Here is a 22,497-nt window from a genome sequence, read left to right on the forward strand (position 1 = left end):
CTGTGACCTGTCAGTTTACATCCTGTGACGTGTCAGTTTACATCCTGTGACCTGTCAGTTTACATCCTGTGACCTGTCAGTTTACATCCTGTGACGTGTCAGTTTACATCCTGTGACCTGTCAGTTTACATCCTGTGACGTGTCAGTTTACGTCCTGTGACCTGTCAGTTTACGTCCTGTGACCTGTCAGTTCTATGTCGTATAAGCTTCGCCCTTTAAGGCCTTCGCTTTAGTGGGTTTATCCCGTTATGCAGAGCATAAGCACTGAAAAAAATTAGTCCACGCCCACCTGCTGTGTGGGCCCCACCCGGTCCGTATAAATTACGTTGAGCGGGAAATCGGCTCCCATTTTTTCTTCAGCGAGCTAATATAGCACTGTCAGAAGAACAAAGAAGATAAATTGTGTAAATGACCAACCTTTGTGAAGGATGCTTGGCCCGGCAGTCGACCTCCGGTCGTCCGGTGAGTTCTCCTCCCCGAGGAGAAGATGACAGCAGTCTTATTCCAAGGTAAGCGTCGGGGAACATTTCTCAGTGACAGGTCACTACACGCTGGACAACGCCATCTTGTGTTTTTTCCTCTTATCGCCGACCCTCGGGGCGAACCGGATGGTTCCTCCGGGGCAAGGCGTGCTCAGCTGCAGCCCCCGCTGCTCATTCCCTCCTGGGGAGCGTAGTGTAGGTGGAGGGGGGCTGAGTGAATGCTCACCCCATCCCACCTCGTTTCGCATCGGCAATCACACCGCTCCTGGCCGACAGCACCCTCAGGGGTTGCCCGGCGGAACCCAGGAGAAGGCTGACATTAAGGGACCCCCCTTTTTTCTACGTCCCTCGCCTTTTCCCGCCAGTTCGGATGATCGGCGGAAAGGTTGTTTTTCACTGGGCTCCACTATGGCTCACCGTCTTGATCCATACGGCCTCACGTTCCAACAGGACGTTCGACGGGCGAGGCCGCAGACGGTTCTTTCCTGGTAGATTAGAGGAGTCGGTCCCCAGTCCGCTCCCATCACCAGAGTTGAGGGATTCACCGAGCGGGGCTATTCCTCGGTAACCCCCCCTGGAGCCAAGCCTCGCGGAAGCTTCCGGAGCGAAGCTGCCCAGGTCGGAGCAGCGTCCCGTCCCTCCGGAGGAACACGAACCAGACGGCGACCACGCTCTCCATTCGAGCCCACCGACGTGTTTTCAGGCAGCCGCAGTTAGCAACAACGTGCGCTGCTAGCATATAGCATGTCCAAGGGACTGAAGGCCGCAGACCTGCCTTGGAGACAAAGAACTCCCTCTGTAAGGCAGCTGACGCCAGCTCAACATGTGTGCCTCTCCCACGGTTTGCCTGTCGAGGACTGCAGCGCGGATGACGATGATCCATCGACCCACCTGGCTTCGTTACTCCCCTCGCTGCCGGAGAATCTGCACAAGACCTGATGAAGCCCATCGCGGACGCGCTGTTCAGAGCAGCTTCAAACCATGCTGGCGAAGTGAAACAGTCGGAGGAGGTGCCAGAGGCTGTGCGCCACCTCATCAAGCCGCACGGCCCACCCCGTCCCGCTGGAGGGACCGTCGCGAGCAAGCTTCGACTTTTCCACGGCTGCGGCTCTCGCTGAGTTCCACCACCAGCCCCGCCCGTCAGAATCCAGCCCTCTTCACTCCGGCAGCCTGCAGCTCAGCGTTTCCCCAGAGTTCGCCTGCAAGACAGCGCTCTGGGCAAACAATCGCAGAGCTCATGAGAGAGAAGTTTCTCAAAATGACGGTCTCCGGAGGGTGTGTGTAAAAGTGACACGAAAGTTGAAATAAATCATCATTAATGATCAAAGTGTCTGTTTTTTAGCCAGTCTGTAAGCTCGGATGAGCTCACAGCGGCCGCACACATAAGAGCCGGTGTCCTTAATAAGGGTTTTTAAACTCACCGCCGCTCCAAGACATTACTAGTCGCTTACAGGGCACGATGGTAAGTGAAAATAACTCGTTATAATCCCGGGCTGCACGATTTTCACCCAAGCGATGTCAACTCGCACCCGTGGGATGGAACAGCCCCACACACGAGCCGGTGTCCTTAAATAAAGGTTTTTAAACTCACCGTTGCTCTAAGACATGACGAGTCGATCACAGAACAGCCTCCACACATGAGCCGGTGTCCTTAATTAAAGGTTTTTAAACTTACCGTCGCTCTAGACATGACGAGTCGATCACGGCACAACGGTAAGCGAAAATAACTCGTTACCAACTAGAACTGCACGATCCTCACTCAAGCGGTGTCAACTCGCACTCGTGGGATGGAACAGCCTCCACATGAGTCGGTGTCCTTAAATAGGGTTTTAACTCACCGCCGCTCTAGACATGACGAGTCGATCACTAAAATGAACAGCCTCCATCCAACGGCGCTGCGTTGATGCTGGCGCACACACACAGCTGCCGGCGCTAACCAGCTCACATCGGTATAAATGTGGTCCGCAGGCTGGTTCGGGTGGAGGTCCTTCTCTCTCTCAAGAAATGACACCCGTCTCAACGAATCAAACGCGGGCAGCCGTCACCCACCGCGTCTCAGCTTTCGGCAGCTCACCGCAGCTTAAACGTGAAGCAGCTGAAGAACCCGGTAATGAGTCCCGCCTCCCTCCAGCGCGCGCCCCTCCAGCGAGAGCGGCGCGCGTCCCTCCAGAGAACAATGTGTGCTCCCGCGGGGCTAGCAGCCTTCACTCCAACAGCACGGCGTAAATGAAGTCACGCCCTCCGCCCTTTCAACGTTCGCACAGCGACGTCAAACGCGCAGCCCCACCGCGTCATCAGCTGTCACACGCTTCGCCTTCAGCTCAAGTCTCGCCCGGGATCACACAGAAAACATTCCCGCGACGCATGACGGCGGTTGAGGGGCGGACTGCTGACAGCCGTACAAAACATGACACATCACTTAACGCACGTTCACCCTACGAACATTACGTAGAGTGGCTAAAACATGCTCGCCGTTTTTCAGATGGATGGACAAGGTTTTATGCAAATGGTACAAGTTACAGTTTGCAACCCGAACCCCTCCATTCAGAGGAGTTATAAAAAAACGGTCCCGTCATCATCAGACTGATTCTCATCCCTAAATGCAGAAATCCAAGTGTTTTCTGATAAAAGTAATCTACAGAGTCCCCCAACGGAGAGAAAACACAAGGTTTTTACTCACGGATCGGAGGGGTGAGACCGTTTTTTGGATCTGTTGTATAACATCCAGAGAACGCATACCGATCATCCTAAAACACAGAGACGAGAGTTTTTGTTTTACCTGGATGATCTGCTGCTCCTGTCACTTCAGACAGGAGGCGCTGATGCAGGATCAGGTGTTGACATCACACCTGTTGAATCTGGGCTTCGCCATAAATTGGAAGGAAGCTCGATTTTCCCGGCCCAGACATTTGTTTTTCTGGGAGTGGAATTAAATTCAACCACCATGAAAGCTCGTTTATCACAAACTAGATTCGACACTTTTTTTAAAAAGTCAACTCAGCCACGTAAGACCTGGCAAGTGATAACAGCTGTCTCCGTCATGAAGCTGTTGGAAATGATGTCACTCACACAGTGTTTTCCGCTGGTTTGTTTCACATGAGACGCCTCCAGAGGTGGTTTTGCACGTCTGCATGTGGATCCAGTAAAACAAAACGACGGATGATCATTGTCCCTTCCTCTGTGAGAGCTGACCTCCGACTCTGGGGAAACACCTTGTTTTCTGTCAGAGGGAGTCCCCCTCAGCAGACCCACGTCACGGGTCAGTCTTCACGGACACGTTGCTGTCAGGCTGGGGGGGGACATGCCTATCTCAAGCAGTAGGGGCGCTGTGGCCCCACTACACATCAGCCCACATCAATGTTTTGGAGTGTCGCACAGCACTGAATATGATTCAACACTTTGCTCCCGTGCTACAGAATCAACACGTGTTGATTCACACAGACAACATGGTGACTGCTGCTTACATAACCATCAAGGGTGTGCGTTCAGCCCAGATGTTACACATTGCGCGAAAGCTACTGTGTTGGGCTCATCAAAACCTGCTCTCTATTAGAGCGGTTTTACATATCCGGTGTTCTGAACAGAGGGACAGATGTGACGTCCAGGGGCGGCCCACGTCATGTGGACCGGACCCTCCATCCAGATCTGATGTTTTCAGTCGTAGCAGAAGTTGGCAAAGCAGCTGTGGACCTGTTTGCGACGCGAGAAGAACGCTCAGTGTCAACTATGGTTTTCCCTGAGCCCGCGAGACGATCCATCGCTGGGGGGGGGACGCATTTGCTCACAGCCCGTGGCCCAAAACGCTTTTATACGCGTTTCTTTTCCCCCACCTCCTCTGTTTTTTACGGTTCCTGAACCGAGTTCAGGAGGAGGGATTGACAGCTCTCCTGGTGGCTCCCGGCGTGTGAACGCACCATGGTTCCCAGGCCTGTAACGTCTGTTGTCGGGTCGCCGTGGAACTGTCGTGGAGGGAGGATGCTCTCCTTCAGGCAGGAGGAGCGACCAAGAGTTACCCAGAAATAGGTCAACACCTGTGGGTCTGACCGCTGAGCGGTCCCACTTAGAGGATGGGTCTCCCTCAGGAGATAGTGTGCACAATTCAAGATTCACGTGCTACATCTACCACAGTTCTGTACACATCAAAGGGGACGGCTTTTCAGCGCTGGTGTACAGAGAAGGTTTAGAGGCCACCTCATGCCTTTTAGGCGGCGTGTTGTTTTTCTACAACAGCTGATGGATAGGGAGTTGGCTTTCAGTACGCTTTAACGTACGTTACAGTCATCTATTCCTGCCACGAAGGTTTCGGAGACAGAACAGCTTTTAATCACCCGCTGATGAAGCGTTTTTCTAAAAGGTGTTCAGAGACGCAGGCCTGCTTCACGTCCACTTGCTCCACAGTGGGATTTAACGCTGGTCCTGCGAGCCCTGATCAAAGCTCCAATTGAGCCTCTGGATCAGGTTTTCACTTAAATTCTTGTCTCTTTAAACAGCCCTGCTGCTGGTTTTAACACCCGCTAAGAGGGTAAGTAATTATCTGCCCTCTCTGTTGCTTCGTCATGCCTTAGAATTTAGGCTGACGGGCAGCTCAGCTGATTTAAGACCAACCCAGCTTTTATGCCTAAAACATCACGAGCTCTTTTAAATCAAGAGTGATATCGTTGGAGGGGTCTTTTCCCCCCCCACAGATCAGAAGAGGAAGCATCTTTTCATCTTCTCTGCCCGGTGCGGGCGTTGACGTGTTACGTAACGCGCACAGCTGCAATGCGTTTCAAACTCAACAATTGTTTGTGCATTATAGAGATGCTTCTGCAGGTCGCCGTTATCCATCCAGCGCTTGTCACACTGGCTGTGTGAGGCCTTTTTCTGAAGCCTACAGAGCATCAGATTTAGAGTCTCCTGTCAACCTCTAAGCACACTCGACCAGGGGTATCGCATCTTCGACTGCTCTGCATAATGGTATGTCAATGCAGGACATTTGCACTGCGGCTGCATGGTCAACACCCTGCTCATTTATTCGCTTTTACCTACGTGATGTAACGGCTCGTTCCATGACACATTCTGTCCTTAGTGCTCTAACAGAATGAATATTGTTGTTCTCATGGAACTCTGCTTAAGCTCACTTCTGTCTGCATGCATTACAGTGTGAGATGTTATCAGTCACAAGTCGTGTCTGTGATTTTGGTTCTATTGTCACTAATCAGTTCATGACTATTGTTACCAATCAGTTCATTTGATCAATAATCAATTCATGGACATTAATCTGTTTATACTGTTCAGCCATGAACCAGTTGGTTCATGCCCCCCCCCCCCCCCCCTCTTTTCAACTTCTTCTTCCCGTTGAAAGTTTTCCGGGGCATTCATGCTTTGTCAGAACGCATAGTTACTCAACATGCGTCTGTGCATGGCACATAATTACGCGATGCGTAGTTATGCACACGGGGAGCTGAGTGACAAGACGTTTTTTGGGCAAGCTTCCGCTTCTTACTGTGTTCGAATGGACCCAGTGAGGCGAGGACCACATCGGCTTCGCCCTTTACCCACTAAAGCGAAGGCATTAAAGGGCGAAGCTTATACGACATAGAACGTTGGTTACGTACTGTAACCCCAGAATCTATGAGTATAAGCGTAGCCCTTTAAGCGTCGGGCCTCACTGGCTCTTAAATGGCTGAAGAAAAAGCTATTTTGGGAGCCGATTTCCCGCTCTTAACGTAATTTATACGGACCGGGTGGGGCCCACACAGCAGGTGGGCGTGGACTAATTTTTTCAGTGCTTATGCTACGCATAACGGGATAAACCCACTAAAGCGAAGGCCTTAAAGGGCTACACTTATACTCATAGAATCTGGGGTTACAGTACGTAACCAACGTTTACATCCTATGACGTGTCAGTTTACATCCTGTGACGTGTCAGTTTACATCCTGTGACCTGTCAGTTTACGTCCTGTGACCTGTCAGTTTACATCCTGTGACCTGTCAGTTTACATCCTGTGACCTGTCAGTTTACATACTGTGACCTGTCAGTTTACATACTGTGACGTGTCAGTTTACATCCTGTGACGTGTCAGTTTACATCCTGTGACCTGTCAGTTTACATCCTGTGACCTGTCTCTTTACATCTTGCGACCTGTCAATGAATATTTGTGGTGTTTTTTCCCAGTTAGTGACAGAATTTCCGACGATGTGGACGGAGGCTCTCGGGAGTCACGCAGCATCAGAAGCGGGATCAGGCCTCTGTGTTTGAAGGAGGCTTCGCTGCTCTCCCTGATCACGACGACGGGCTACACCATAGTTCAGGATAATGGACAGAGGAAGTATGGCGGGCCCCCACCAGGTAAAACAGGACCAACTGTTTTATAGGAGGGTTCCCCATCTGTCAACCTACCCCCCCCCCCCAACCGCCCACCACGACAAGTGCCGGCACTGACGTAGCGCTAAGCTAGCGACATGCAATACTGACACACTATCTTAAAGCTACAGGGGTAGTGCTCTGTTTCCCTCACAATGAGCCCCCCATCTTACTGTTTGTGTGAGGGATGATAGATGAGAAAATTAAGGAATTAAACCCCCCCAAAAATCTTGAGGTTTCTTAATATAATGATTTTTACGTCCTGTTGACATCTAAAGATGTTTAACATTATTTTTTGTAAATTTTTGTTCCATAACTTGTTAAAAAAGTGATGAATGGAACTTGCAGGAGGAGTTCTAACTGAAGTCAGAAATATCAAACAAGAACTATTGTATAGCTTTTTATGAAACACTTTAAGGTACATGACTGATTTGACGGTACCCAGAGACCAGAGTCTGACCCAAACTGTTCTCAGAACGGGTCTACATCGAGACACGTGGAACACCTTCAAGTGAAGGCAACCAAGACTCTGTACGTCCTGCAGCCTGTTCCCATGACGACACACCACACACAGTGCAGCTTGACTTTCTGATCTGAAGAGCTGTCAACGCTCGCAGGTCACTGCTGCAGTTCACTCCAGCATTTTCTCATTCATGGGGCTGAGCCTCCAGCTTCAGTGTCAGCCTCGCTGTGGATGAGGAAACACCATCAGCTGTGTGATGCAGGTGGAGAACCTCGACCACATCCACCTCCGTTCTTCTCTGTTCAGCAGGTCTGAGGGCTGGTATGTGGTACGGTGAGAGTGGTGGGGGTCTGATGAGGTCATAGTCTGCTCCTCGACCTCACTACCAGGTCTTCATCTACTCCAAACCACGGTGGACTTCTCTGGCTCTGTCAGGAGTGACGGAGAGCCCACTGGATTCTCCGTCACTCCTGAAGACCTCACAGAAACCTACAATGACCGTCCCAGTTCTTTCATCATAACGAGGTCCTCTACCATACCATACCATACCACTTTATTTATAAAGCACTTAAAACAGCTACAAGGCCAACCAAAGTGCTGTACAGACAGAACAACAGGTAACACACAAAGCAAAATACAAAATGAGGTCAATCAGAATATAGACATAAAAACGATGCAGATAATGACAACAAACCAGTGTGGAGCATACAGGATCAAAACACAGATCATCTGGTGTTGAAAGATACTGAATAGTAGTGAGTTTTTAAATGGGACTTGAAAACAGAGAGAGAGGGGGCCTGTATGACAAACAGAGGTAACTCGTTCCAAAGTCTTGGTCCTGCTACAGAGAAGGCCCTGTCACCTCTGCGCTTAAGACGAGTTCCTGGAACTGTGAGGAGCATCTGGTCCGCTGACCTCAGGGAAGTGTCCTGTCTGACCTCATTTCTGTCTGTGGTGCAGGTTGGGAGGGCCCGGTGCCTCCGCGGGGCTGCGAAGTCTTCGTGGGGAAGATCCCCAGGGACATGTTTGAAGATGAACTGGTCCCTCTGTTCGAGACAGTTGGACAGATCTACGAGTTCCGGCTGATGATGGAGTTCAGTGGAGAAAACCGGGGCTACGCCTTTGTCATGTACACCAACAGGTGAGGACCACACTGAACGTTCTGCAGCGCAGAGTGGCTCACTGATGAGGAGGAGCAGCTGAGTTTAATGATGAAGATGAAAACCCTCTTGGTTCCAGACAAGCAGCTCAGAGAGCCATCATGCTGTTGGACAACTACGAGGTCCGTTCAGGGAAGTTCATCGGCGTCTGTGTGAGTCTGGACAACTGCCGCCTCTTCATCGGCTCCATCCCCAAAGACAAGAAGAGGGACGAGATCCTGGAGGAGATGAAGAAGGTTGGTATCCCCCTTAACAGGAAGTGACTCTGAGGGATAAGCACTTAACAAAGTAAAAGCTCCAGTAGGTGCTAAAATGAATGAATTAACATGATGTTCTGTGACCGACCCACAAGAACTTTTGTTGTTCTATAAAGACCAACAGCTGGAGGTCATTTTGTAGTGGACTGCTGATGAAGAATGGTTCTGATCCCATGAACCTGCAGGATGATCTTTAAAACAACGAGGAGGACCAACACACGGACCTTTAAACTCCCTGACTCCGTGCTTCTGTCAGATCAGTTTTTGTGTCTGAGGTTTAGAGACAGAAGGTCTGTAGCTGTTGGACCACAGAACCAGAAGCAGGACAACATTTCAGATCATTTTCAGTCTGTGTGTGAGCTGAATGACAGCTAAAATTAGCCAAAGAAGCTACGTCTGGGTCATTAAATCGAAAAGGAGCAATGTGCTAGCTGTAAGCAAAACAAATGTTAACTGCAGACTTAGTGTCAAAAGGCTAGCTAGATGCTAATGGCTAACTAAAAGTTGAACGCATTAAAGGCTAGCTAAAAGTATCATACATAAACGCTAACAGAACTCGGAGCCTCAGGTTTATTTGTGGGATGTTTCCTCTGACGTCTTCCTTCGGTCCAAACCCGTCGGTTGGCACCAGAACTCAAACACTTGTCTCTGGATCCGGTTCCAGTGTGTCTCTGTGTTTACACGTGTCAGGTGTCAGACGGCGTGATGGATGTGATCGTTTACCCAAGCTCCACAGACAAGACCAAGAACCGAGGCTTCGCCTTCATCGAGTACGATTCCCACAAGTCTGCCGCCATGGCCCGGAGGAAGCTCATGCCAGGTACCCGACCCGTTTCCACCTGCACCTCTGGTTCTGCTCACTGACTGGCCCAGTTCCAGGCTGCGTCCAGCAGAGGGAGGCAGCGCACTGAGGAAAGTCTGTAGGAGGTCTGGGTGATAAGCTGGTTCTTTTTCAGTTCTTATTAGTACCCAGTCAAACTGTTCTGGTTTTTATCAGGTTCTGAACTGGTTCTGATCTGACCTCAAATGAACAAAAACACCCAACAGAACATTTTTTTATTAAACAGAAACTAAAACTGGCTCCAGCCTTGCTGCTTCAGGACCTCAGCTGCTTTGGAGCATCCAGGTGGGTGTTAATACAACCACAAGGTGGAAAGACATCAGCAATGACCTTAGAGAAGCAGCTGTTGCTGCCCTTTAATCTGGGAAGGGTCAAAGGTCATCTGGAGTCTGATTCCTGACAACAATTATACAGCAGCTAACAATTTTCTCAAGATTGGCAGCAAATTCATCCTGAAGGTCAGACCATGCATTGCTCAGAGAAATGAGCTCCATCTCAGACTCTACAGGTCTCAGCAGGTTAAAGATTAAAGGTCAAAGGTCACTATAGGCAATGAGGAAACAGGTTTCTCTGGAAAAGTTCAGTTTTGGTCCTGGAACTGAAGGAGGGACTGTGTTTTGCTCATGGCTGTATATCAGCAGCACCGGGGACAGAAACCTATTAAAGAAACCTTGATATGTCCCTTTAATTTAATTTCCCTCTGGGATTAATAAAGTATGTTTGAATTGAATTGAAATGAATTGAAATCTGAATCATGTTGGATTTGATCTGTTTTTGTTTACACTGGAGGCAGACTAGAAACCAGAACCACTCCATGTCTTTAGAACAGCACTCACTGTGTGCACATGGATCTTCCTCCTAACTCTGGAGGATGTTTGTGTTCTCATGTTGTTGAGTCCTAAGCAGATTATGGTTCCGCCCATCAGGAACCTTCCAGCTGTGGGGCCACTCCATCCAGGTGGACTGGGCCGAGCCAGAGAAAGACGTGGACGAGGAGGTGATGCAGCGCGTCCGGGTGCTCTACGTACGTCTGGAATAAAACTCTGTAAATGTTTTTATCAGGAGTAACTTCTATTTTTCACTCAGGATTATTGATTAATGCCAAACCAGTTATTAGTTATGATTCTTTTGAATCACTGTCCCTCAGTCTTTCTCATCCAAAATGGAAATCAGAAAAGCCACTTTTACTAGTTGTTATCACTTCACCACTCGCTCCCCACGAGATCGGATGCTTCTCGCTCCCTCTCCGCTTTGCTGCTCTGTCCGTCTGTGAAACTGCTTCTGAGCCTCTCTTGCATCTTCTGAACCATAATTATGGACTTGTTTCGACCAGTTGGTCCCTCAACTCAATTTACAACATTTCTTCAAGAGAAGACAAGCTTTAGACGAGCTGATTTACCCTGTTGGCACGCACGCAGCTGGATATCTCATCGACTTGGAAAACTTGATTATGTGTCTATCTCTGCTGCCATCTGTGGATTTTAAGGACGCATATTTAATTGGATTTTCGATAACTGGTTCCTGCTTTTTGGATTCAGCTGGTCCTGGTTTTATCTACAATCAAGGAAGTCGTCAGCAGCAAATTTGGACCCGATCACGCTGCTTGCCTTTATGAAGGCTTGGTTCATGTCTGGAGTACCCGGACTCAAATGCTTTGGGCTGAATGGATCAGATCTTGGGGATTTTACTCAGTCACGTTCCATCAGTGTGGCCATGTTAATTTGGACATTTCTGAACCGAGTGGACCAACACAGACTCAAGGTAGATGTCATTAAGTTCTGCCTGTCCCCAAAACAACTGTGTGTTTATCTGAATTTTGGTCGCCTTGGCTGTCCTTGAAGGTCATCTTATCTGAATTCACCTGGAGAACATGTGATCTGACGCTCACCGCCCCCTCCCTGAGGAATTTCCAACTGATAACCAGACAAACCAGCTGAATAAACTTTGCGTCATCATTTCAGGACTCTTGGATTCTCAGGGGTTATTCTTGGTTATTCCTTGACATACCTCGAGAATGTTTATGGATCTCACCGGAGGACATGGACTGATTACAGTGACCTCGAGAGCATCTGTAAGCGTTGTTGACCGCTCTCGTCTCCGATTGCAGAATGTCTACGTAAATATGTGCTTGTTTGTGCGAGGTGTTTTTTCAACATTAGGGGTTTTTCTCAGCCAAGAAAAAAGTCTGATAGGAATTTTTCACCTCCAACTCCTCCATGTGTCCAGTTAACCACTGTTTGTGTCTGTCCAAACAGGTCTCACTTGTAAATGAGTCTTCGAGGCTCAATGTGATTTATCTGTTTAAATGAAGGTTGAATGAAAAAAAAAGTTATACATCGTCCACCAGGCGCTTACTTACACAGTTTTTTTCTGAATTCTCAGAATTATTAACTGACTTACTATTAACTACACAGTCACTGAGAGTAAATTTCATCTCAGCAGGTGCTTATCAGAAAATGCTGTAACCAAATTGAAACAATCTCTTCCATCAATGTTTCCTCTGTCTTGCAGAGTAATGCATCAGAGAACAGAGACTTAGATCATCTAGTTGATCATCTTACAACTTCAATGCAAACTTCACTTAGGGTGCATTCACACCAGCCCTATTTAGTCCACTTTAATGGAACTCTAGCTCGTTTTCCTAGAAAGTCTGGTTCGTTTGGGGAGGTGTGAACGCACCATCGAACTCTGTCACGGAACAAAAAGGCGAACTCCGGCCCGGGCTAAAACCTAGGTCTGGGTCCGGTAGAAGAGAACTCCAGCGTGGTTCGAGTGCAGTGTGAATGTAAACAGACCGGACCCGCTCCGCAGGACAAACACACATTTCTCTGACCTTATATGGAGCCGTCAGCTGCCTTGTGTGGAAAACAATATTCTCCGTGGTCTTCTGTCTCATCTTCTGCTCATGCTGAGTCCATTGATGAAAAATGACAAAATATAACTCCTAAAACTGATAAAACTTGATGCCACTTCGTTTTTATTTTTATTTACAGAAGAAGAAGAAGAAGTGTCTTCAGAGGTTTTTGTGTCGTTTCTTTCAGTAGTTCTTGGTGCAGCGCCCCCACAGGCGAGCGGGGGAACAGGTTGGTTCAACAGGTTGGTTCAACCGGTTGGTTCAACCGGTTGGTTCAACCGGTTGGTTCAACCGGTTGGTTCAACCGGTTGGTTCAACAGGTTGACTCGACTGCACAGTGCAGTGTGAATGCAAATGCACCAGCTCAAATGTAACAAAAGGTCATGAATATTGGTCCCGAACCGAGTCTACCGGACTATATGGTGTGAAAACGACCTTAATAAAATTACTCCACTGAAAAAGAAAGTAATCAATCAGAGGAAACTGGCTCCTTGGTTCAAATCTGAGTTACGTACTTTAAAGCAGCATCTAGAAACCAGGAGAGAAAATGGCGCTCTACTAATGTTGAAGAATTTTATTTAACTTGGAAAGATATTCTGCTAACATATAAAAAAGCTCTCCGTAAAGCTAGAACTTCATATTACTCATCTTTAATAGAGGAGAATAAAAATAACCCTAGGTTTCTGTTTAGTACTATTGCTAGAAGGGATGCACGATCCACTTTTTTTTTACTTCCGATCCGATCCCGATACCTAAATCTGAATATCGTCCGATACCGATCCAGTTCCGATATCATGATCATCATTGATTTGATATGAGGCTGTAATAATCTCCTCTCAAGTACAATTTGTACAAATATATGCATGCATGTCCAAAAAGGCAACTTGAGGTAAGTTTTATTAATGTTGGATAAGTTTTAAAGTTAGAATTAAATTCTAACACAAAACATGTTTTTTTTATTCCTAGCTTTAAAGTGGATATTAAAGTGATTAAGTGATTGTTAAGTTATTATATATATTTTTTAAACAAGGGGCAGATATAAGATTTTTTTTTCTTTCTGCACTCTTTTCATTCAATACTTTCTTTTTGATGATTTTTTAAAAAATTTCTTTATCTTAAATGAATGAATAAATGAATAAAATAAAATATTAAATGGCTTCAAACACCTGCTAAGTTCATGGCATAAACCAACAGACATGTTCCTGTTCCTGTTGATGACTTCATGAGATTCTTTATAAATAAAATTATTTGAATTAGAGAGAAAATTCAAACCATCCTTCCTTCTACTATCTCTAGTCCCCTGTCAAATGAGACAACTTTAAAAATGTCACTAGAGCCTGATTTATGTTTGGACAGTTTTTGTCCTGTTGAGCTCTGAATTGTCAAAAATAATAACCTCATCCAAACCATCCACATGCCTGCTAGATCCCATCCCAACCAGACTGTTTAAAGAGGTATTTCCCCTAATTAATGTCCACATTTTGGATCTACTTAATTTGTCTTTAATGGATGGTTATGTACCACAGAGCTTTAAGGTTGCTGTAATTAAACCTTTACTTAAGAAGTCTGATCTTGATTCAGAAATTCTGGCCAACTATAGATCTATATCTAATCTAACGTTCATCTAAAAAATTCTAGAGAAAATAGTTGCAGGTCAGTTGTGTGAACATCTACAAAGAAATAATCCGTTTGAAGAGTTTCAGTCAGGGTTTAGAGCTCATCATAGCACAGAAACAGCACTAGTAAAAGTCACTAATGATATTCTCATGGCCTCAGACAATAGACTTGTGTCTCTACTGGTCCTGTTAGACCTCAGTGCTGCATTTGATACAGTTGATCACAATCTAAACAAGTTAAATCTGGTCCTCTGGACAATAAAAAAAAAAAAAAGCAAAACGACAAAAAAATATAGAAACATTTCGTCTCTCATCCGAGAGACTTCTTCAGTCTGAGGTGCTGTATTCAGCTCAGTCTCTTAAATAGCACCTTCTCAGAGTGGATCAACCAGTTTGCTGCTGACAACCAGAACCAGCTGATCACATGGTCAAGAAGGACCATCAGCCTAACAATGGATCATTAGCACCTGATGGCTGTTTACTGTTCACAGAGGGTTGAGTGATACTAGCAATCACAGCATTGTAAGAGGGGGACAGTTGAACCTGGAGGCTCCACCCCTGTTTAATGATGGACGGTTTCTTTTCACAAAGATGGCCTCCTTTACTCCTCTCTCAAACCATCATTCCTCTCTGTCCAGGATGTGAACATCTTCATCCCTGAAAGAGTGACCTCTGACCTGGAGATGAGTGTAGACTGCAGAGTCCTGGCCTGATGATGTTGATCTTCTGTGCTGGTCCATCCTTTTGGCCAGTGGTTGTTTAGTTTCCCCGATGTAAGACTGATCACCCTCCTGACACTGAACAGCATACACAACATTGCTCTGTTTGTGCCAGGGGACTGGATCTTTGGGATGAACCAGTCTTTAATGTATTTTGGGGTTTAAAAGCCACTGGGACGTTATGTTTAGAAAATAAACGTCTCAGTTTCTCTGATACTCCCTCAACATCTGGAATGACCACTGGTCTGGGTCTGGGTTCCTCCTTTTCACCTGTTGGCTGACTGGAGTCCTGTTTGGGTTTCTTCTCTGCTTTCAGGAAGGCCCAGTTAGGATAGCAGCTGGTTTTGGTTGTCAGCATCAAACTGGTTGATCCACTCTGAGAAGGTGCTATTTAAGAGACTGAGCTGAAAACAGCACCTCAGACTGAGGAAGTCTCTCGGATGAGAGACAATACGTTTCTACATTTTTTTGTCTTTTTGCTTTGTTTTGATGTTTTTTGGGTATTTTTGAATGTCCAGAGGACCAGATTTAAATTTATTAGATTTTTCTACCTGGATCATTAAGCATGCATCAGGATAGTTGATCACAATATTTTACTACAGAGGCTTGAATATGATGTTGGGATTACAGGAACAGCTCTCAAATGGTTTAAATCTTATCTATGTAATAGATTCCAGTTTGTAAATGTAAATAATAAATTTTCTTCAGACATCAAAGTTAGTCATCGAGTTCCTCAGGGCTCAGTGCTTGGGCCAATACTCTTTACTTTATATATGCTTCCATTAGGTAAAGTTATTAAACAACATGGGATAAATGTTCATTGTTATGCTGATGACACACAATTATATTTGTCCATTAAACCCAATGAATCCAATCAGCTACTGAGACTACAAGCATGTCTTAAAGACATAAAAACCTGGATGAACCTTAATTTTCTCCTGTTGAACAGACAAGACTGAGGTTTTGGTTTTTGGACCTGAGCACCTTAGGAATGAATGTTTCAGTCTTTCTCCCTCCTTAGATGCATTAATCTGTCCTCCAGCTGTAATGTTAAAAATCTTGGTGTTATTTTTGATCAGGACATGTCTTTTATCCCCCACATTAAAAACGTTACTAGAACCTCCTTCTTCCACCTGCGTAATATCACTAACATTAGAAACATCTGATCTAAAGATGATGCAGAAAAACTGGTCCATGCATTTGTCACGTCTAGACTGGACTATTGCAATGGTTTATTATCTGGGTGTCCAAATACTTCTTTAAAACGTCTTCAGTTGATCCAAAATGCTGCTGCCAGAGTCTTAACTGGAGTTACTGGGAGAGATCATATCTCTCCAGTTTTAGCTTCTCTCCATTGGCTCCCCGTCAAATCCAGAATAGAATTCAAAATCTTACTTCTAACCTACAAAGCTCTCAACAACCTAGCTCCATCTTATATTACAGATCTTATTGTTCCATATTTTCCTAACAGAGCACTTCGCTCTCAGACTGCAGGTTTACTTGTGGTTCCTAGAATTTACAAAAACAGAACGGGAGGAAGATCTTTCAGTTCTCAGGCTCCTCTCTTGTGGAACCAACTTCCAATCTCTGTCCATGAGGCTGACACATTGTCCAGTTTTAAAACTAGGCTTAAGACTTTCCTTCTTGATAAATCCTATAGTTAGGGTCGGCTTGGGTTTCCTGAGCTGTCCCTTAGTTATGCTGCTATAGACTTAGACTGCTGGAGGACAAACTGACCCCAATTTTCACTCTGCTACTGTCTTTACTTACTCTGCTCAACCTGTTTTGTATTTGTAATTATTTTTTCTATCCTTAACATGTGTTTTTTTGTCTTTCAGGTACACCTGGACCTATACCTGGACCTACCATTCTGTGTTCGTCTGTCTCTCCTTCCTGTCCTCTCAACCAGCCGGTCAAAGCAGATGGCCGCTTGTCCTGAGCCTGGTTCTGCTGGAGGTTTCTTCTTTTTAAAAAGGAAGTTTTCCTTTCCACTGTTGCCACTGTGCTTGCTCAGGATGGGAGACTGCAACGAAACCAAGATTCAACTTGTCTGCTGGATTTTTTAGATAGAGAATTTTACTAAATGGCTTTTATGGTTGTGAATGTTCCTGTAAAGTGCCCTGAGACAACTTTGTTGTGATTTGGCGCTTTATAAATAAACTGAATTGAATTGAATTGAAACAAAATGGAGAATAGACAGAAACCTGAGTCGAGGAGTTCAATTAGAATCTGAACTCTCAAAAACTTGAGCCTCCAGATCACGAGTGATTACAGGACAACCTGAAAAAAAAAACCCTTTTGTGTGTGATGGGGGTTTAACTTCAACCCGGTGTGAGCGGAGGGTTTATCTTCAACTCTCTGTGAGAGGTTGGGTTTTAACTTCAACTCTGTGTGTGTGTTTTGGGGGCAGTTAACTTCAATTTCAGGGGTGAAGGTGGGTTTAACTTCTAACTTTCTTTTTGAGGGAAGGGCTTAACTTCAACTCTGCATGTGAGGAGGAGCTTTACTTAAGCTCTGTGTGCGAGAGAGGCTTTACTTCAACTCTGTCTGAAAGGAGGAGTTTAACTTCAACACTGTGTTAGAGGAGGGGATTTACTTCATTTTTGTGTGTTAGAGGTGTTTTACTTCAGCACTATGTGTGAGGGGTTTAACTTCAATTGTTTGTGTGTGTGTGTGTGTGTCTGTGGGGGTGCTAACTTCAATTTCATGTGTGAGAGGGTGGGTTTAACTTCAAACTTTCCTTGTGAGGGAGGGGCTTGACTTCATATCTGTGTGTGAGAGGAGGGGCTCACTTTAAACTCTGTGTACGAGGAGAGGCTTAACTTCAATTCTATGTGAGAGAGGAGAGGCTTCAATTTTCTGTGCATGAGATGGAAGGTTAAACTTCAACTCTATGAGGATGGGTTTAACCTCATATGCAAGTTGCTCTGAGATACTGAAGAATCACTACAACACCAAGGATCAAAGGTGAAAAGTCAGAATATTTCCTTAACTTTTTGTTAATGGAGCCTGGACCGGGTCTGAAATGGAACCTAAACTTCAGCGTCTAAGAGCTCAACGGTTTTATGTCAACTATGTGCAGAAGAAACTACCAGAACCATAGTTTTCCCCAGTCAGAGCAGCTCGGGCCGGGTTTTCTGATGGAGGGTGAGCCCGGCTGTGAGCCGTGTCCTCAACATGGTGAGAGACTGATCCACAGCTCCTGTCTTGACCCAGCAGGAGCCCCTCTCAATCCCAGAGCACTCACAGGAGGTCAGGATCACAGAGGTCCAGGTAGTCAGGGTCCAGGCCGTCAGGGACAGAGAGGTCCAGGCGGTCAGGATCACAGAGGTCCAGGCAGTCAGAATCCAGGCGGTCATGATCAGAGGCACAGGCGGTCAGGATCCAAGCGGTCATGATCACAGAGGTCCAGGTGGTCAGGATCCAGGCGGTCAGGATCACAGAGGTCCATGTGGTCAGGATCACAAAGGTCCAGGTGGTCAGGATACAAGCAGTCAGGATCACAGAGGTCCAGGTGGTCAGGATCTAGGCGGTCAGGATCACAGAGGTCCAGGTGGTCAGGATCCAGGCGGTCAGGATCATAGAGGTCCAGGCAGAGGGGGCGGGGAAGAGGGATCAGCCGTGGGAGCGTGCAGCCTGTTTGAGTGTTGTGTTTCTGCTGCTTCAGTCTATAACTTAACAACATAAACCCTGAAACATGTTTCTGTCCCAGATGCTGACAGAGACGTTTGTCTCTGTTTAACTACAAGGTTCTCTCTGTGAGAGTCAGCTTCAGGCATTTGAGGTTCATTTTAAAATATTCGTACATTTCAGTTCTGCACAATGTTTTAGCAATAACAAGGTGTGGTGTCTGTTTGGATGAGGGGGAGGTGACTATGCTTGGGTCTAAATGTAGATAAAATTTCAGTTCAAAGATTCTTATTCACTTCAATCCCTGGTTTCTGCAGCACTCTTGGTCCTGCCTCCTCGCTCACTCAAACCAAGAGGAGCAGTCCATGATCATCCCCCTCGTGGACTCAGCAGACTCGTGCTTTCAGGACATTGTTGTCATCAGTCAACCTGTGGTTCTGGTTCAGGAGTGTTTTGTTTTCCTGTTCCAGGTGCGTAATCTGATGTTGGACACCACGGAGAAGACGCTCCATTGTGAGTTCTCCCGCTTTAAGCCGGGCTCCGTGGAGCGCGTCAAGAAGCTCACCGACTATGCCTTCATCCACTACCGCTGCCGCAGTGATGCCCTCACCGCGCTCAGCCTCATGAACGGCGCCCAGATTGACGGGGCCATTGTGGAGGTGACGCTGGCCAAACCGGCTGGGATCAAAGATGGGAGCGTCGTCGGGAAACAACACAATGGCAGGAATTACCCAGGAAACATGGCCGCCACTGGAGCAGGAGGGGTGAACAGTTCGTTCCTGCTGCAGAGGAACGGTGCTGATGGACGCTCTCCGTTAAGAGACATGCCCCTGCCAGCTCCCCTGGGAAGCCCCTACAGCACCGGAGGAGGTGAGGGTGGTGTTTGTGTTTACATTTAAATGTTTGTTTATATAAGAATCCAACTAAAGTTGACCAATCGGACAAATATGTCCACTATCAGCCACAGGAGTCTATCTGGGTAGTTTTTTTGTTTTTTTTTGTTGTTTGGAAGGATTCCTTTCAGAGTTTTGACCTCAGAGGACTAAAATTCAACACGGTGCAACATCTGCCTCGTTTTGTTATTTGTTGGAGCGATGACGATGGAACGTTTTGGCCCATCATCCAACCTCCGATGCACTCCGGTGTCACCTCATGTTTTACTTTTAGCCCTGTCCCAGCATTACCCATGTCCACAGAACGAAGGACCGGGATCATCTCGGCAAACTGAGAATCCTCCACTGTTTTATAACCGAGTCAGACCGTGACACTTGCTTCGTCTGACGTCATGGAGCCAGAAGGGGAATTGAAATACCTTCAAACTGTTTGTCTCGTTAGGATGATAACTTGAAAAATAAGTAAGGGACTGTTCTATATTTGGTGTGTGGATACATCTAGCTGTAAGAAAGGTCACCGTCAACAATTGGATTGCCATGTTAAAATCCAAGATGGCCGCCATCAAATATATGTTAACTGACCACTCTATCACTTGATGAAACCACACTTTCTTGTTTTTATTTTGCTTAAATGTTTTTTTGGTTTTTATTTTTCTAAAAGTATAGATTCATCAAATGACTGGGGCGGCCAAAGATTAATCTATGGGGGCCAAGGCCACCATTGGCCACCCTCTGTCTCCTCCGTTACTCCTTATGGTGATAAAATGTCTCCCTCCACTCATCGAGATCCATTACTTGGCAGCAAAAAAACAACAACATTGTAACGGGCTAAAATTAGCTGATTGCTAGCTAAAGCTTAAATATTTCAAAATATTAGCTAAAAGTGTCAAAAACTAGGTAAAAGCTAAATTTCACTAAATGCTTGTCAATGATAACAACAATATCAGAAGTCTAGCTAGAACTATCTGAACTATCTGTTTGTCCTGAAGGAAAACAGCTGAACTTTTACCAGACACATTCAGACCAGTCTCAAAAGAGTTCAAACAGCAGGAACCAATGAGAGTTCAGCTAATGTAGGCTTTTAACAAGCTTTTTGATGATTTTAGCTTTTAGCTAGCCTTTTGAACATTTTAGCCAGCCTTTTGATGCTTTTAGCTTTTATCTAGCCTTTGGATATGTTTAGCTAACCTTTTGATGCTTTTAGTTAGCATTTTGATAATGTTAGCTAATCTTTCGATTGATACTTTTAGCTTTTAGCCAGCCTTTTGATGCTTTTAGTCAGAGTTCTGAGCGTTAGTTTCTTTATTTGTCATTTGCATCACATCTTGGGGAGGCGGGGGACATTGAGTCCGAGTGGGCCATCTTCTGCGCCTCTATTGTCGAGGCGGCTTATCAGAGCTGTGGCCGCAAGGTTGTCGTGCCTGTCGTGGTGGTAACCCTCGAACATGGTGGTGGACACCGGCAGTGAGGGATGCTGTCAGGCTGAAGAAGGAGTCCTATTAAGCCTTTTTGGCCTGTGGGACCCCGGAAGCAGTAGATGGGTACCGGCAGTCCAAGGGGCATGCGGCTCGGGTGGTCACTGAGGCAAAAACTCGGGTGTGGGAGGAGTTCGGAGAGGCCATGGAGAATGACTTCCACCAACACTATTTATAGTGGAGGGGGTTTGCTGCTGACCTCAACTCGGGATGTCGTGGGTTGGTGGGCAGAGTACTTCGAAGACCTCCTCAATCCCACTGGCACGTCTTCCACTGAGGAACCAGAGCCTGGGGACTTTGGGTCAGGCTCTCAAATCTCTGGTGCTGAGGTCACCGAGGTGGTTAAAAAGCTCCTCGTCTATGCAGGAGAGCTGAGCGCAAGTGGAAAAAGGACAAATTACAGGTTTCTTTTATTATGTTAAAAACATGTTTGAAAGATTATCAGAGCATCGTTAAATCTGAAAAGAACAAATACTTCTCCCATATCATTGCTTCAAACAGTCATAATCCCCGTGTTCTTTTTCATACCGTAAATTCCATTTTAAACGTGCCTCGGTCTGCCAGCATGGAGGCCTCTGTTGACATCTGCAACAACTTTACCAGATACTTTGCTGATAAGGTAGAGTTGATTAGGTCATCCATCCCCCAGTCCACAACTGACCCCTCTGTCTTTGTCCCTTGCTCAGCTGTCTTCAAACAGTTTGAACCCATTTCACTCCCATTTCTGAACAAAGTCGTTGGTCAGATGAAACCCTCCGGTTCCCCTGCTGACCCCATTCCTGCATCGTTTTTCAAACAAGTTCTACCCACGATTGGACCCTCTGTTCTTACTACTGTAAATAGTAGTATTGTGACAAGTGTGGTTCCCGATGTTTTCAAACATGCAGTAGTTCATCCGTTAATTAAGAAACCTGGACTTGACCCTTCGACTTGCTCAAATTTCATACCAATCTCAAAACTTCCCTTCCTGTCCAAAATCTTGGAGAAAATAGTTTTCATTCAATTAAACAAGTTTTTGAATGAGAACAGAATCTTTGAGATTTTTCAATCTGGTTTTAAGCAACTCCACAGCACTGAAACAGCATTAGTGAGGGTTTGTAACGACATTATGATATCAAACGATTCTGGTCAATTTGAGGTACTTGTGCTCCTGGACCTTACTGCTGCTTTTGATCCTGTTGATCACAGTATCCTTATATCACGGCTGGAACAGTGGGTTGGGATCACAGGTGCTGCATTAGAATGGTTCCGCCCATACCTGAGTGGCAGGAGTTTCTGTGCCAAGGTTGATAATAATGTATCCGCCTCATTACCTCTTTCTTGCGGGGTCCCACAGGGTTCGATTCTTGGACCCCTTCTGTTCTCACTTTATTTGCTCCCACTGGAGTCCATCCTGAGGAAACATGGTCTTTCATTCCATTGCTATGCTGATGACTGCCAGATCTACCTGCCTGTGAAACCAGCAAGTGTTTGCTCCATTCACCCTCTGTTAAAATGTCTGGATGACATTAGGGCCTGGATGGCTTCAAATTTCTTAAGTTTTAACAATGAGAAGACTGAAGTCATTGTCTTTAGCCCTAGCTCAACTGCCACCACTGATCCTGTCAACCTGGACTCTCTTCAGCCATATCTGAAGCAGTCTGGTAAAAATCTTGGGATGGTTTTAGACTCTGACTTCAAGTTTGACAAACAAATCAACTCTGTTCTACAGAAAAGCTTCTTCCAACTCAGACAGGTAGCTAAGCTCAAGCCAGTGTTGTC

The 22,497-nt window shown here is 46.1% G+C and overlaps 1 protein-coding gene across 1 annotated transcript in view; it reads left to right on the top strand.

The window, feature by feature from the left end:
- rbm46 (RNA binding motif protein 46) overlaps window positions 1-22,497 on the top strand; it is a 32,973-nt gene that overhangs the window by 4,071 nt on the left and 6,405 nt on the right. Inside the window, exons 2-7 of the mRNA XM_037687011.1 lie at window positions 6,640-6,813; window positions 8,252-8,432; window positions 8,531-8,687; window positions 9,399-9,528; window positions 10,476-10,573; window positions 18,839-19,238. Coding sequence (XP_037542939.1) covers window positions 6,640-6,813; window positions 8,252-8,432; window positions 8,531-8,687; window positions 9,399-9,528; window positions 10,476-10,573; window positions 18,839-19,238 — 1,140 coding nt within the window. The remainder of the gene's footprint in view (window positions 1-6,639; window positions 6,814-8,251; window positions 8,433-8,530; window positions 8,688-9,398; window positions 9,529-10,475; window positions 10,574-18,838; window positions 19,239-22,497) is intronic.

The sequence above is a fragment of the Nematolebias whitei genome, chromosome 1, assembly GCF_014905685.2.
Source record: "Nematolebias whitei isolate Nwh7 chromosome 1, NemWhi1, whole genome shotgun sequence".
In the NCBI taxonomy this organism is placed as follows: domain Eukaryota; kingdom Metazoa; phylum Chordata; class Actinopteri; order Cyprinodontiformes; family Rivulidae; genus Nematolebias; species Nematolebias whitei.